This window comes from Ranitomeya variabilis, chromosome 4 (genome assembly GCF_051348905.1).
Source record: "Ranitomeya variabilis isolate aRanVar5 chromosome 4, aRanVar5.hap1, whole genome shotgun sequence".
NCBI classification, from domain to species: domain Eukaryota; kingdom Metazoa; phylum Chordata; class Amphibia; order Anura; family Dendrobatidae; genus Ranitomeya; species Ranitomeya variabilis.
In genome coordinates this window covers 168,075,053-168,089,855 of record NC_135235.1, presented here as the reverse complement: position 1 = coordinate 168,089,855, position 14,803 = coordinate 168,075,053, and the positions used below count along the sequence as shown (strand labels likewise).

The window sequence follows — 14,803 nt, the reverse complement described above, 5'->3', positions numbered from 1 at the left end:
AAACATTATTCTTCAGTTGAGTATGTAAATGAAGAGGTTGGACACGAAATTACATCACAATTCTTTATTTTTTTGTTCAATAATAGATCTTTACTTAGCTTTCAAAAACGCATGAAAAAAAAACATGAAAATCCACATCAAAAACCCATCAAATCCGCACGGATTTTTCCCTGCGTTTTCTGCCAAGAGATGAAGAATCTGCGCAGAAAATTCCACAGGCAAATCTGCAACGTGTTCACATACCCTAAGAAGCATGGGGAGAGCCATTGTATAGGCTTTCAGCTCTTCCCTTTAAAGAGGCAAATTATACATGAAACATCAGAAATAAAACAAATTCTATTTTATTGTATATCACAGATTTCCAACATGAATTACAAAAATCACATTTGCTTCTATAAGGCATGTTAGATAATATCTCCTAACATTAGCAGCATTTGTCTTTAGCTTAAGAACTATTATGTTACAGTCCAGTGATATGACTCTGAGTTGGTCTGCCATTGATTTTAGCAGAAGTATTTTTTAGCGGGCTGTCACAATTGTGTCTGGCTACCATTTCCACAAGCAGTGAAAGTGCGTCTCATTGCTTTTGCAGAGATATTTGTTAATGGACCAAAAAAGTCTCCTAGCGTTTGATCCCAAAGACCAGCGCTAAACTATAGCAAGGGCTAAACAGTTAATTTTTCAGGGTCCGACACACTCTGATCCATGAGCATGCAAATTCATCAACACAATACTGTAAACCTTGTCTTCCTCCACAGCAGTGCTGCCTGTCATTGAGTGTTGTCTGCATCAGCAGAATCTGCTGAGGAAAACAACCAATATATGCGTCAAGTATAAGGTACCTAACAAGAGAATTCAGATTACAAAATATTGTTTTCTTGCGTAAAACAAATCGCGTACTCTTCTAGGTGACGACTCACTAGTAGGGTCTTTGAACTCTGGCACTGATCCTTTCATTTGTATTTGCAAATTAATCATTATAAGATTTTGCAAAACAGGTTACACGATGTTCTGGGAGTTTTCAGCTGTCTCCTTTGACCTTGGAGCAAACGTTTATTAACAAACATTTGATAACGAAGTTTTAAAAACAATTTCAGTGCTGTACCTCACAGTACACATCTATGGAACCTCACATTACAACTGTAGATTTATGATGGGTTTATTTCTATCAGTCTCCATATAAATCAGAACAGTATGATAACACCTCAGGGACCAATATTCATGTAACAATTAGTTTAAAGAATTTAAGTTATATAATAAAATAAAGTAAGCTGTCCCTGGTGTTATATCAAAGAAGTGGTGACTAGTGATGAGCGAATATACTCGTTACTCGAGATTTCCCGAGCATGCTCGGATGTCCTCCAAGTATTTTTTAGTGATCGGAGATTTAGTTTTCATCGCCGCAGCTGAATGATTTCCATCTGTTAGCCAGCTTAAGTACATGTGGGGGTTGCTTGGTTGCTAGGGAATCCCCACATGTAATCAAGCTGGCTAAGAGATGTAAATCACTAAATCTCCGAGTACTAAAAAATACTCAGAGGACACCGAGCGTGATCGGGAAATCTCGAGTAACGAGTATACTCGCTCATCACTAGTGGTGACCACTCAAATGCAGGTAGAAACTAACCACCAAAACTATAGAGTAAAACATTAAAGTCCAGACAAGATTATATCATTTAAAATATATAACGTTATTAAATAATAGCAACAGTTAGGCTACTTTCACACTAGCGTCGTGCGCTGCACGTCGCTATGCGACGTGGTGGCGCACCGACGCTAGCTGTGGAAGCGGCGCACAACGGGGGCAGCGGATACTGTTTTTCAACGCATCCGCTGCCCCATTGTGAGGTGCGGGGAGGCGGGGGCGGAGTTCCGGCCGCGCATGCGCGGTCGGAAAAGACGGGAACGACGCACCAAAAAACGTTACAAGCAACGTTTTTTGGTGGCGACGGTCCGACGCAACACGACGCAACCGTCTCACGACGGTTGCGATGTGTGGCAATGCGTCGCACTGCGTCGTTAATAAAAGTCTATGGAGAAAAAACGCATCCTGCAAGCACTTTTGCAGGATGCGTTTTTTCTCCAAAACGACGCATAGCGACGTGCAGTGCACAACGCTAGTGTGAAAGTAGCCTTATACTAAAAGAGATTGTGTGCACGTATCAGGACAGTTTATACAAAAAATTTTAAAAAAAATAAATTAAAATGCAAATATAGTCAATATAGGATGGTGAACCCAAGGATAAAAGAACAACAATATATCAGGCCATATACAATGATAGTAAGTGGGCTCCTTCTAAGGGTATTAGAGATCTCCAAGAATTAAGTGAAAAAATAAAATAAAAAAAATTAAATAAAAAACAATAATAAATACTAAATCTTATTAATTAAAAGATAAGGAGACAAAGTCCTTATTGTGCAGCAGTGTCAAGAAATACGCAACCAGAACTCCATATAATACTCGAAGTGCATTGTGCATTGTGCAAAAACTCCTTCGTCCTTCATTTCCGAAACACGCGTCGGGGTGTGCGCGTCATTAGGACCAGGTGGCACCCTAAGGTACAGATCTCCATTGTTATTTTTGCACTTTGCACAATGCACTTCGAGTATTATATGGAGTTCTGGTTGCTTATTTCTTGATACTGCTGCACTTTGTTTCCAATAAGGACTTTGTCGCCTTCTTATCTATTAATGAGATTTAATATTTATTATTGTTTTTTATTTATATTTTTTTATTTATTTTTTCTCTTAATTCTTGGAGATCTCTAATACCCTTAGTAGGAGCCCACTTACTTTCATTGTATATGGCCTGATATATTGTTGTTCTTTTATCCTTGGGTTCACCATCCTATATTGACTATATTTGCATTTTAATGTAATTTTTTTTACATTTTTGAATAAACTGTCCTGATATGTGCACACAATCTCTTTTAGTATAACTGTTGCTATTATTAAATAAATGTATATATTTTAAATTATATAATCTTGTCTGGACTTTCATGGTTCACTCTATAGTTTTGGTGGTTGGTTTCTTCCTCCATATAAATCAGGAAGCAAAAAAGGGTTAATTTCCATCAGAATCCTTGTTAACTCTTTTAAGACCTATTTCGTTTTTTTCACTTAGTTTTTTTTCCTGCTGTTCTCTCACAAGTGAAATAACACTTTTCTGCCCTTATAGCTGTATGTGACTTGTTTTTTGTAGGAAGAGTTATAGTTTTAAATGACGTTATTCATTTTACCATGTAAGCTACAAAAAAAACTGTAAAAAAATTTCAAGTGGGGTGACATGGTAAAAAAAAGCCATTCAGACATTGTTTTTTCCTTTGCACTATACAGGTGAATTGGCAAAATGATTCTCCAGGTCAGTAAGATAAAGGCAATACCAAACTTAGCAGATTTCTTAAAATTTTAGTGGTTAAAAAAAGGTTGAACTTTGTTAATAAAATTGTGTCACAACATACTGAAATCTGTAACTTATTGATTTTACAGTAGATGGAGCGGTATGCAGGCTTGTTTTTTACTGAAACCATTTTGGGATTCATGTAATGTCTTGAACAGCAGTGATCAACAAATGGCAATTCTGGCATTCTATTTTTTTCTGTACTGAATTATGGTATTGTTTAAATAATTTGACATTTTCACAGATTGGATTTTTATGGACACAAGAATGATACCAAATATGTATGTTTTTTTCTTTTAATATGTTTTACATTATTTTTTTCATTTTTTTTCCTTTCCTTTTTATTGAAGTTGGGATCATTTTTTTTACTATATGCTACAGTAGTATTGTGATACTGATGTTTTCCTATGTAGAAACAGAAGCACTTAGGTGGCAGCCATGGGGGCCTTCAGCAGGCCACCTGGTCAATGTGAGAGCATCATGAGGGGCCTAGTCGAGACAGCGTGTAGGCACACTAGTGAGCAGAATATGTAAGTGCCATGTGAATGATTTAAATAGTTAAACAGCTGTGATCTGAGGTAGCTCCGGTCGCTGATGTTGGTGGCAGATGCTGGCTGTGAAACACTGCTGGCCTGCCTCTGCTCAGTATGAAGTAGGCACACCTCCTGAGCCTGCTCTAAGGATCCTACGCAGGTCATAGGCTGTTAAAGTGTTAAAGAGTTATTATCACCCACCATGTAAAAAGAATGCAGTCCACCCACAGGAGTTGCATAGCCGTTGATCGCTGATTGATTTTGCTAATGAATGAACACATTTTGCCGATTATAAGATGAGTCAGACCATAAAACACTCCCCAAATTTTGGGGAGGAAAATAGGAAAAAAATGTTTTTAATAAAATAGTGGTGTGTCTTAAAGTCTACTTTTACTATAGCTTACCTCAGGAGCTGAGACAATGGAGTGGTGTCCCAGAATGCTGCTGCAGGAAGCCGGCGACAACACGAGGGGGTGTCCGGTGGTGCAGCAGGCCCCGGGCTCTCACAAATTGTCTCCGGAGCCCCCATATTTCCATGGTTTTCAAAATGGTGGACATAGGAAAAATGGCCGCCAGAATCGACACATGCACAGTTTTGAGCTCTCGACACAGATCTCAGTACAAAAATCTAGGTGCGCAGATCTCAATTTGCGCATGCGCCGCCTCCAGAGGACATTTTCCCAAAGTCCTCCGCATTGAAAACCATGGAAGTGAGGGGGCTCCATTGACATTTTGTGAGAGCCAGGAGCCGGCTGCATCATCGCACCACCAAATAACCCCTTCTACCAGCCTGGGGCCCACAGTATTGTACCACTCCTGCCGCCACTGCCAGCTGGCTAAAGCAACAACCTTGCCTCTTGAGACCCCACTTCACCACAGCTGCCCCCCACCGGTAAGATACATTTGGATTATAATACCCACCACCATTTTCCTGCCAGATTTGGAAAAAAAAGTGCATCCTATATTGCAAAAAATATGGTGATTATTTGTAACAATTTATAGGGAAAGAACTGATTTAATGTGTTATGTCAAGTGCAGCACCTGTAGTTGAGTACATGACACAGAGATTCAGAGCAGCAAAAGAGGGAATCCTGGATACTTTATGGGCTGGAATTTTCAAATTTAAGGCTAAAATTTCAGTTTATCACTTTATTACCTTAGAGAATATTTCTGAAAACAGTAAAGTGGTCTTTTAAGACACAAGTCTACATTGATTAACAAACTATAATGTCTAATGGACATAGAAATGTAAAGGTATAGGAGTTTGTATAAGCATACCTGCAATCAAAATTCACTGGAATTAAGTGAGTTGGCACCAATACGGGAAAGATAAAATTAGTCAAAGTCAAGTGATGTGTGAATGGATATAAAATATATTGAACCTGCACAGTTTCACAAAGGCCTAGTTAATAACACAGCCCATCACCACCTCAGAGGACCACTCCAGGGTGTACATTATAACATTGGGTGGGCGTAATTGCAGTTACATGATGGGGCAAAGGACTAGAGCAGCGCCGGAAATGGCAGAAGTCAGCAATGTGTAAGTATTTTACAGCACACACTGTACACAAATAACTGATAGCTAAAGGATGGGGAAATAAAAGAAAAAACATTGGAATGGTCCTTAAAAAGTAGTTTCCTACTATATTAGATTGTTTATGTACTAAGCTCCTTAATTCTATCTTTTACTGTTTGTTACAGATTGTTAAAGAAATATAAGACCCTGCCTTTTTTCATAAGCTTCTAGATAGTAAGAGATCCATAAACTGTTCTTTTCCAGGTGTCCATCGTTATCAATGTCATCCTTTATGTGCACTAATCTTCCTATAACAGCACTAATACGAGCAGTGCACCTGAAGATCCATCATGTTACCGGAACAGATTTTTATACCCTGAAACTACAGGATGAAGTATTGAATAAAAGCAAGCAAAGATTGCGAAAACCATAATGAATTAATAAAGAATGTATAATGAATATTTTTTTGATTTTTAAAATAATTTTTTGCAAACATTGGTTAATGTGGCCAAATTGATAACAATTTGTGTAAACTGGAAAAATGGCTTTAAGATGGTGCATCGAGTCTAACAAAAGGTATGAAAACCTTATTATTGACATTAGAAATATTAATGTTAGGTTATGTAGTGGAGTTTATAAACCTGAACTGTTAAGTTAATAATACCATGAGAACAATCTACAAACAGAAAAGCTAGATATTCAGCACAATACAGTATGAAGTAACATGTAGAATATCTGCTTGAGTTCGGATTAATACTTTTTACTCCCAGATGATCCATTCATTGCTATTGCTTCATATGATATTTTCCTTGATGTCATCACAAATGTTAATTAATAGTAAATTAGGAATTCCTGAAGGAGAATGTCCTATGTTGCTCTATTTTTTTACTCGATATTGTCAGTTCTTCTATCTCTTGTTAAAAGATCAATTCCTTTGGAACTTCCCAAGAAAATCCTTCTCTACCAAAATGCCCATAACATGCAGTGTTCTGGTATAAAGGCTTCTTCAAATCAAGGTCCCTGTAGAAAGACAAATAATCTACATTGTTAAATGTGCATATATTATTTTATGACATGTGTATATGTATATATACTCCTTAACATTGAAATTGCAGTATGAAAAATGACAAGTTGTGGAATTAAGAAAATCATAGACTGGATAGATACTTTGATGATAGGCAAAATATGAAGTAATGGAATTCAAATTTATGGGGAAAAAGAGTGCATTTTATAATCCAAAAATTATGGTACTTTCAAAGTACTGATGGATTTCAGCTGGTATCATGACTTTCCATGGTTTTTTGCACCTCTCTTTCCCTGCCTTCAATTCTCTTTCCCTGTGTCATTTATCATTATTACACATAACTTTATTCACGGCCATCTATTGTTTGATTTCTTTGCCTGTGTGGATAAGATGGGTTGTTACCAACTTCTGGTGAAATTTTAATGCCAACAGCACTTAAGGAAATATATTTACTTAGAAAATTGATGAAGCGTTGAATACTTATTTAACCTGTTGTATACAGTTGTGCTCAAAAGTTTACATAACCCGGCAGAATGTTTGCTTTCTTGGCAATTTTTTAATCATTGCTAGCACTAAAACTTTAAAACTTTTTCTCCACTCATAGTTAGTGGTTGGGTGAAGCCATTTATTGTCAAACTACTGTGTTTTCTCTTTATGAATCATAATGACAACCTAAAACATGCAAATCACCCTGAACAAAAGCTCACATACCCTATTTCTTAATACCGTGTATTGCCCTCTCTAGCATCAATGACAGCTTGAAGTCTTTTGTGGTAGTTGTGGATGAGGTTTTTTATTTGGTCAGATGGTAAAACTGCCCACTCTTCTTGGCAAAAAGCCTTTAGTTCATGTAAATTCCTGAGGGGTAAGGGTATGTTTCCACCGAGCGCTTTTTCCTTTCAGGATTTGCTTCGGATTGGAGGCGTACAGCCACAGCGTCCAATCCGCAGCGTCCAGATGTTACAGCATAGTGGAGGGGATTTTATAAAATCCCATCTCCACTGTGCGTACAAACACGCAGGTGGCAGAGCTGCATAACCGGACATGCGGCGTGTCTTTCTAGAACGCAGCATGTCTATTTATCTTGCGGAAAAGCTCAGTCTCCGCAAGATAAATAACACAGTCCAATGTATAGGATGCGGTGAATTCACCTGTGTTCAATGAACACAGGCGGAATCACCGCGCGTACAAAGGGAGCAGCACTTTGGGCAGAGCACGGTATCCGCTGCTTCCAAAGCGCTGGGATTCTGGACCGTGGACACATACCCTACGGCTTCTCCTTGTGGAAAGTGACATAGCAGCTCTGGGTTGTCAAGGTAAGGAGGCTTACTTGCCGTGCAATGCTCCTCTGGGAAATTTTATATGCAAATTGCCTCTTCAGAGAGAAAGAGGACTTGAACTCTATATAGCGCCACCTGTTGGAAGTAGCGATCCTACATGTCACAATCAAGCTTTTAACGAGTCTTGTAATATGACACAAGTAGAATCCTTACCCCTTAGACCCCAGTCCAGAGCCAAATCAGATCTCATACTTTGCACTGATGAGGGCCAAAAGCCCAAAAAAAGTGTCTGCAAATTGAGATCCTGATTTGGCTTATATCCTAAGTCATATTGCAAGACGCGTTAAAGGGTTGATTGTGACTTGTAGGATTGTTACTTCCAACAGGAGGCACTATATAGAGTTTAAGTCCTCTTTCCCTCTGAAGAGGTAATTTGCATGTAAATTCCTGGGCTATCTAGCATGAACTGCATGCTTGAGATCTCCCCCGAGTGGCTCAATGATATTAAGGTCAGGAGACTGAGATGGCCACTCCAGAACCTTCACTTTGTTCTGCTATAGCCAATGACAGGTCGACTTGGCCTTGTGTTTTGGATCATTGTCATGTTGGAACGTCCAAGTACATCCCATGCGCAGTTTCCGGGCTGATGAGTGCAAATTTGCCTCCAGTATTTGTTTATAATGTGCTGCATTCATTTTTCCTTCAACTTTGACCACGTTTCCTGTGCCTTTGTAGCTCATACAACCCTAAGACATCAGCGATCCACCCCTGAGGTTTACAGTAGGAATGGTGTTCATTTCATAATAGGCCTTGTTTACGTCTCTAAATGAGACATTTATGATTGTGGCCAAAAAGTTCAATTTTGGTCTCATCACTCCAAATTACCTTGTTCCAGAAGTTTTGAGGCTTGTCTCTGTGCTATTTTGCGTATTGTAGGCGATACTTTGTGGCATTTGCGCAGTAATGGCTTTCTTCTTGCGACTCGATGATGCAGCCCATTTTTCTTCAAGTGCCTCCTTATTGTGCATCTTGAAAAAGCCACACCGCTAGTTTTCAGAGAGTCCAGTATTTCAGCTGATGTTATTTGTGGGGGTTTTTTGCATCCCAAACAATTTTCTAGGCAGTTATGGACGAAATGTTTGTTGGTCTACCTGACTGTGGTTTTGTTTTTACAGAGCCCTTGCTTTTCCATTTGTTCATCACAGTTTGAACGCTGCTGACTGGCATTAACAATTCCTTGGATATCTTTTTGTAATCTTTTCCTGTTTTAAACAGTTCAACAACCTTTTCCTGTAGATCCGATGACAATTCTTTTGCTTTCCCCATGACTCACAATCCAGAAACAACAGTGGCTGGATGAAAGATGCAAGAGTCTGTCTGGATCCCAGAAACCCACTCAGCTTTTATGCACACGCACTGATTGCAAGCAAACAGGTCACAGATGACGATGTTACATTTAAGGTACCGTCACACTCAGCGATGCTACAGCGATATAGACAACGAGCCGATCGCTGGAGCGCCGCTGTTTAGGTCGCTGTAGAGACGTCAAACACAGCAGCTCCAGAACGATGCAGGAGCGATCCTGTGACGTAACGGCGACTCACTTATCGTTCTCACAGATCGTTAGCTCCATGTAAAACATTGCTGGCATCGTTGCTTTTGCTGTCAAACATGACGATACACGCCGACCTGATGACCAAATAAAGTTCTGGACTTCTTGCTCCGACCAGCGATATCACAGCGGGATCCAGATTGCTGCTGCGTGTCAAACACAACGAGATCGCTATCCAGGACGCTGCAACATCACGGATCGTTGTCGTTCTCGTTGTAAAGTTGCTGAGTGTGAAGGTACCTTAAGTAGCCATTCAACCAATTTGTGTTAACTTCTGTGCATGTTATCAGGCCAAAAACCCCAGGGTATGTGATCTTTTGATCAGGGTCATTTGGATGTTTGTCATTACGATTTAAAAAGAGAAAACACAGTAGTTTGTTAACAAATGGCTTCACCCAACCTCTAACCTTGAGTGGAGAAAATACTCTGGTGTTATCAATCATATTCTCTGAAAAAAGGCCAAGAAAGCAAACATTCTGCCGGGGTATGTAAACCTTTGATCACAACTGTATGTGTGTATATATGAATGTGAGCAGTGCATCAGGGGAATGTGGCTAGGTGAGTATTTATTATTTTTTCAGCCAATCCTTGTGGGGACTATACTAAGTATAGTGGAGCAGTGGGAGCTATCATATTGCATACAGCCATCATAATACTATGCATAAGGAATTGTGGAGCCATCATATCGTGTATAAGGTTGCTCTGAAAGCCATTATACTATGTATATGGGTAATTATACTGTTTTTAAGGGAGCTGTAAGGGCATCATACTGTATATTGGGAAGCTCTAGGAGCATTGTACTGAGTATAGGGAAGTTATGGGGGTGTCTATGTATAGGAGGTGTGGAGGCCTTCATACTGTATATAGGGGAGCTGTGGTGGACATGATACTGTTCATAGGATAGCTTTAAAGCCTCATACTCTTCAGAGGTGGCTGATGGATCTTCATATTATATATGGGGAGTTGTAGGGCATTATACTGTATATAGGGAGCCACCATGCTTTGTATTTTGTGCCTTCATAATGTGTAAGGGGAGCTGTGGAACCATCATGCAAGGTATAAATGAGATGTGAGAGCATCATACTAAGTATAGAGTGGCCATTATACTTTGTAAATATATATGGAGCTGAGGAGGCATCATACCATATATAGGGGAGCTAGGAGGCCATTATGTTGTGTATAGGGAGCCGTTGGGGCCATGATACTGTGTATACGGAGCAGTTAGTGCTATCATACTCTTTAAAGGGAGTTATGGGACTTAATACTGTGTATAGAGGAGCAGTAAGAGCATCATACAATGTATAGGAAAGCTGCAAAGCATCATACTGTATATATACGGGACATGTGATGACATTAAAGGTGTCTGGTAGTGGGAGAGAACGCTAAGGTGCTTCAAAAAGGGAACAAATACTTTCGTCTTTTAGCAACACGTTACTTTTCTTTTATTTAAAAGGTGTGAGAGATGCCCTTTTGTGACTGCCATGACAGGTACGTATCAAGAACCAGTCCTATACAACAGTAAATTAATAAATTGAGTAAGAAACACTCATAATTAATTAGGTCTGTTTCATTAATTTTACCTGACTATGACTCCAGGTCTCAGATCAAAGTTTTTATTGACAATATCCAACAGCTCCTTTTCAGTTTTTTCCGAGGTCCCATAAGTAAACAGTGAAACTGATAATGGCTGGGCCACACCGATGGCATATGACACCTATGTAAATCCATATAAAAAATGAACTTTAGAGGTAGTTCTTTAAGCAAACTAAGTAATACAAGAAAAAAAAAAGAAAATTAACCATACCTGAACCAAGACACGGTGGCAGAGCTTAGAATGCACCAAAGATTTTGCAACCCATCGGGCAGCGTAGGCAGCAGAACGATCTACTTTTGTGTAGTCTTTTCCTGAAAAAGCTCCACCACCATGGGCACCCCATCCTCCATATGTATCTACAATAATCTTTCGGCCTGTGACACCAGCATCACCCTGTAATATATCAAAAAACATTTTGTTCTAAAGATATAAAAATAACATTTTGACAAAATAGAAAATAAATATAAGTGTGATGAAAAATCTACTGTATATGTTCCAGGCATATTCAAAAATTAGGTAATGAAGTCACCTGGGGACCACCAATAACAAAACGCCCACTTGGCTGTAAATGGTAAATAGTCTTCTCATCCAGATACTTGTCGGGAACAACAGCCTTTATAACTTTATTCTTTAAGGCTTCCTGCATGTCACTTAAGGAGATGGTCTCATCATGCTGCACTGATATCACAATAGTATGAACCCGGACTGGAATAACAGCACCATTCTGCTGAATGTATTTCACTGTAACCTAAATTAGATTTAAAAAAAATAGTCAGAATCGGGATAAGTAGAAGTTATACATAAAAAAATAACATTTACTAAAATTATGCAGTAGGGAAAAAAACAATTATAAAATTTAGATAATATTTCTTAATGCACTTTTTCTAATGAAAAGTATAGTTATAATTTATTTGCAATATTTCTTTTGTAATTATAGGCACTCTTACATTTTGCTATAATTCTGACAGTCTTATGTAATAAACAGTACTTCTATTGTAGCGTGGCGCAGGGCAGTAGCCACAGGTGAGGCACTCATCTTCTCCTCTCACGCCCCAGCGCGCTACTTGAAAGAGTGTGTCCTGCCTGGGTCAGTGAGTTGGTGCTGTTAGGGCCTTGTGCCCATGCAGGCCGTCTGTAGCCAATGGTGTTGGCTGGCCAGGACCATGGGTTCCACAGTTCAATGAAGGAGGCCATCGTTCAAACATAAGGTCTTTACTGAATGATAACTTGGAAAGGGGTATACCATATTTTTCACTTTATAAGACGCACCTGATTATATGACGCACACCCAAATTAGGTGAAGAAAAATAGAATAAAATATTTTTTTATGTTAAATGGGGGTCTGTTTTATAATGCCAGTGTCTGTCTTACAAATCATATATTAGTCCCTCATCCTGGTATTTATATAACCCCCATCCTGGCACATTGCCCCCTTGTGCTGCTGGCACACTGCCCCCTTGTGCTGGAACATTATCCCCTTGTGCTGGCACACTGCCTTTGTGCTGGCACATTGGCACATTGCCCCCTCCGGCACATTGCCCCCTTGTGCTGGCATATAGCCCCCCATCCTATCCTGGATATTGCACCCCCCCGGTCACTATATGACCCCCTGCTGGCACGCACATGGCCCCCCTCTCTGTATATGCACTCCTGCTGGCAAACACATGGCCCCCCTCTCTATATATGCCCCCCTGCTGGCACCCACATGGCCCCCCCGGTCACTATATGCCCCCTGCTGTCACACACTTGATAAAATAACAAACACTTAACTAACCTTCCGATTCTCCCGGCTCCTCGGTTGCGCTTCCTGTTTCCTGGGCATCCAATCATGTGACCTGGGCACACAGTGATGATATCACTGTGCTGTGCCGATCGGATGTCGGCAAAGACACAGGAAGAGCCATGGGGCAGCTGGGAGCACGGAGCCATCATCAGAAGGTGAATTAAGTGTTTGTTATTTTATCATGTGCCTGTGAGTAGGGAGCATATAGAGTGACAGGGAGGGCCATGTGCATGCCAGCAGGGGGCATATAGAGTGACCGAGGGGCATTTTCATGATGGGAGGGGGGAGTGCAGGCACATGCAATATGCGCCGCTCCCCGTCAACCAACTCGGTGCGGCTTCAGCACCGAGGTGATGGACAGTGGGTGCAGTGAATATTACATGAGGCTAATGAGCGGGAGCATGTGAACTCCCCGTCTCTGCAGCCCACAGCCAGCCCACCCCAGCCCCCTGACACCACTCTAGAGCCACACACCCCTCCTCTACAGCACAGCACATAGATTTGTATTATAAGACGCACCCCCCACTTTCCCCAAAAATTTAGGGGAACAAAAGTGCACCTTATAATCCGAAAAACACGGTATACAAGGAAAAGCGGGTACAAAGTCTTATGGATGCTTCTCTTTATTTATGAAGTATCTTGTCACACAACATCCTTCCACCATAAGTTACTCCAGGGCTAGTGAGGCACCCTGGTTTCTCCGTACTTCACAAACCAGCTTCAAGTCTACAGTCCTAATCAGCAAGTCTACTTGCTCTGGGGTTCCATGTCCTGTTTCTTCCACTACTGGCAAACTGGAACACTTGCACTTGGGACACCCACCCACTAGTCCATCATACTTAGTCATGCATGGGACCTTTGTTTCTTGGTACGGCATCCTGTTCTTAGGACCTGTCTCTGGAAAGCCACTCTGTCTCTTCAGTCATTCTCTATTTTCTTTCATCAGGATCTCGCTATCCCTGGCCTTTTGTCTCTCATTACTGTGGATCACCTTTTGACATCACTGCTCACTTTGTACTTCAAGCTTCAACTAACTATTTATAGGAAGGAGTGACTTGCCCTAACACTAAGCACCTCACACTATGGGCAATTCCTAAACATTAACTATTACTTTACTATAATGTCGCTATCCAAATACAGTCACTACTCATATCTATACTATCTATTTTATGCTCTAAGTCCTAAACTATGTCTTATCATATACTATACACTAGGGTTGAGCGAAACGGGTCGGCAATTTTCAGAAGTCGCCGACTTTTGGCAAAGTCGGGTTTCATGAAACCCGACCCCTGTGTGGGGTCGGCCATGAAGTCGGCGATCTTCTGAATCTGGAATCGGAATTCCGATACCGATTCCCGATATGTTTAAGATATCGGGAATTGGTATCGGAATTCAGATTTAAGTGTAAAATAAAGAATTAAAATAAAAAATATCGCTATACTTACCCTCTGATGCGCCCTGGTACTAAGCGGGAACCTTCCTTCCTTAGAATCAGCCTTCCAGGACCTTGCGGTGACGTTGCGGTGACGTCGCGGCTTGTGATTGGTCGAGCGGCCGCCCATGTGACCGCTCGCGCGACCAATCACAAGCCGCGCCGTCACCGTGACGTCACCAAAGGTCCTGGAAGGGCTAATTCTTAGGAAGGAAGGCTGCCGGAAAGAAGCAGGGTGCGTCCGAGGGTGAGTATATACCTAATAGGAATATACTCACCCTCGGCTTCTTTCCGGCAGCCTTCCTTCCTAAGAATCAGCCCTTCCAGGACCTTCGGTGACGTCACGGTGACGGCGCGGCTTGTGATTGGTCGCGCGAGCGGTCACATGGGCGGCCGCGCGACCAATCACAAGCCGCGACATCACCGCGACGTCACCGCAAGGTCCTGGAAGGCTGATTCTAAGGAAGGAAGGTTCCCGCTTAGTACCAGGGCGCATCAGAGGGTAAGTATGGCGATATTTTTTATTTTAATTCTTTATTTTACACTTAAATATGGATCCCAGGGCCTGAAGGAGAGTTTCCGCTCCTTCAGACCCTGGGAACCATTGGAAACCCAATGCACTGCATTGG

General features: G+C 41.0%; 1 protein-coding gene across 1 annotated transcript in view; it reads right to left on the bottom strand.

Annotated features, from left to right (window-relative positions):
* Positions 1 to 3,746: 3,746 nt before the first annotated feature.
* MAT1A (methionine adenosyltransferase 1A) overlaps positions 3,747 to 14,803 on the bottom strand; it is a 47,301-nt gene continuing 36,244 nt past the window's right edge. The window contains exons 6-9 of the mRNA XM_077259362.1: positions 11,489 to 11,707; positions 11,170 to 11,352; positions 10,946 to 11,079; positions 3,747 to 6,469 (exon numbers count right to left, since the gene is read on the bottom strand). Coding sequence (XP_077115477.1) covers positions 6,367 to 6,469; positions 10,946 to 11,079; positions 11,170 to 11,352; positions 11,489 to 11,707 — 639 coding nt within the window. The 3' untranslated portion in view covers positions 3,747 to 6,366. The remainder of the gene's footprint in view (positions 6,470 to 10,945; positions 11,080 to 11,169; positions 11,353 to 11,488; positions 11,708 to 14,803) is intronic.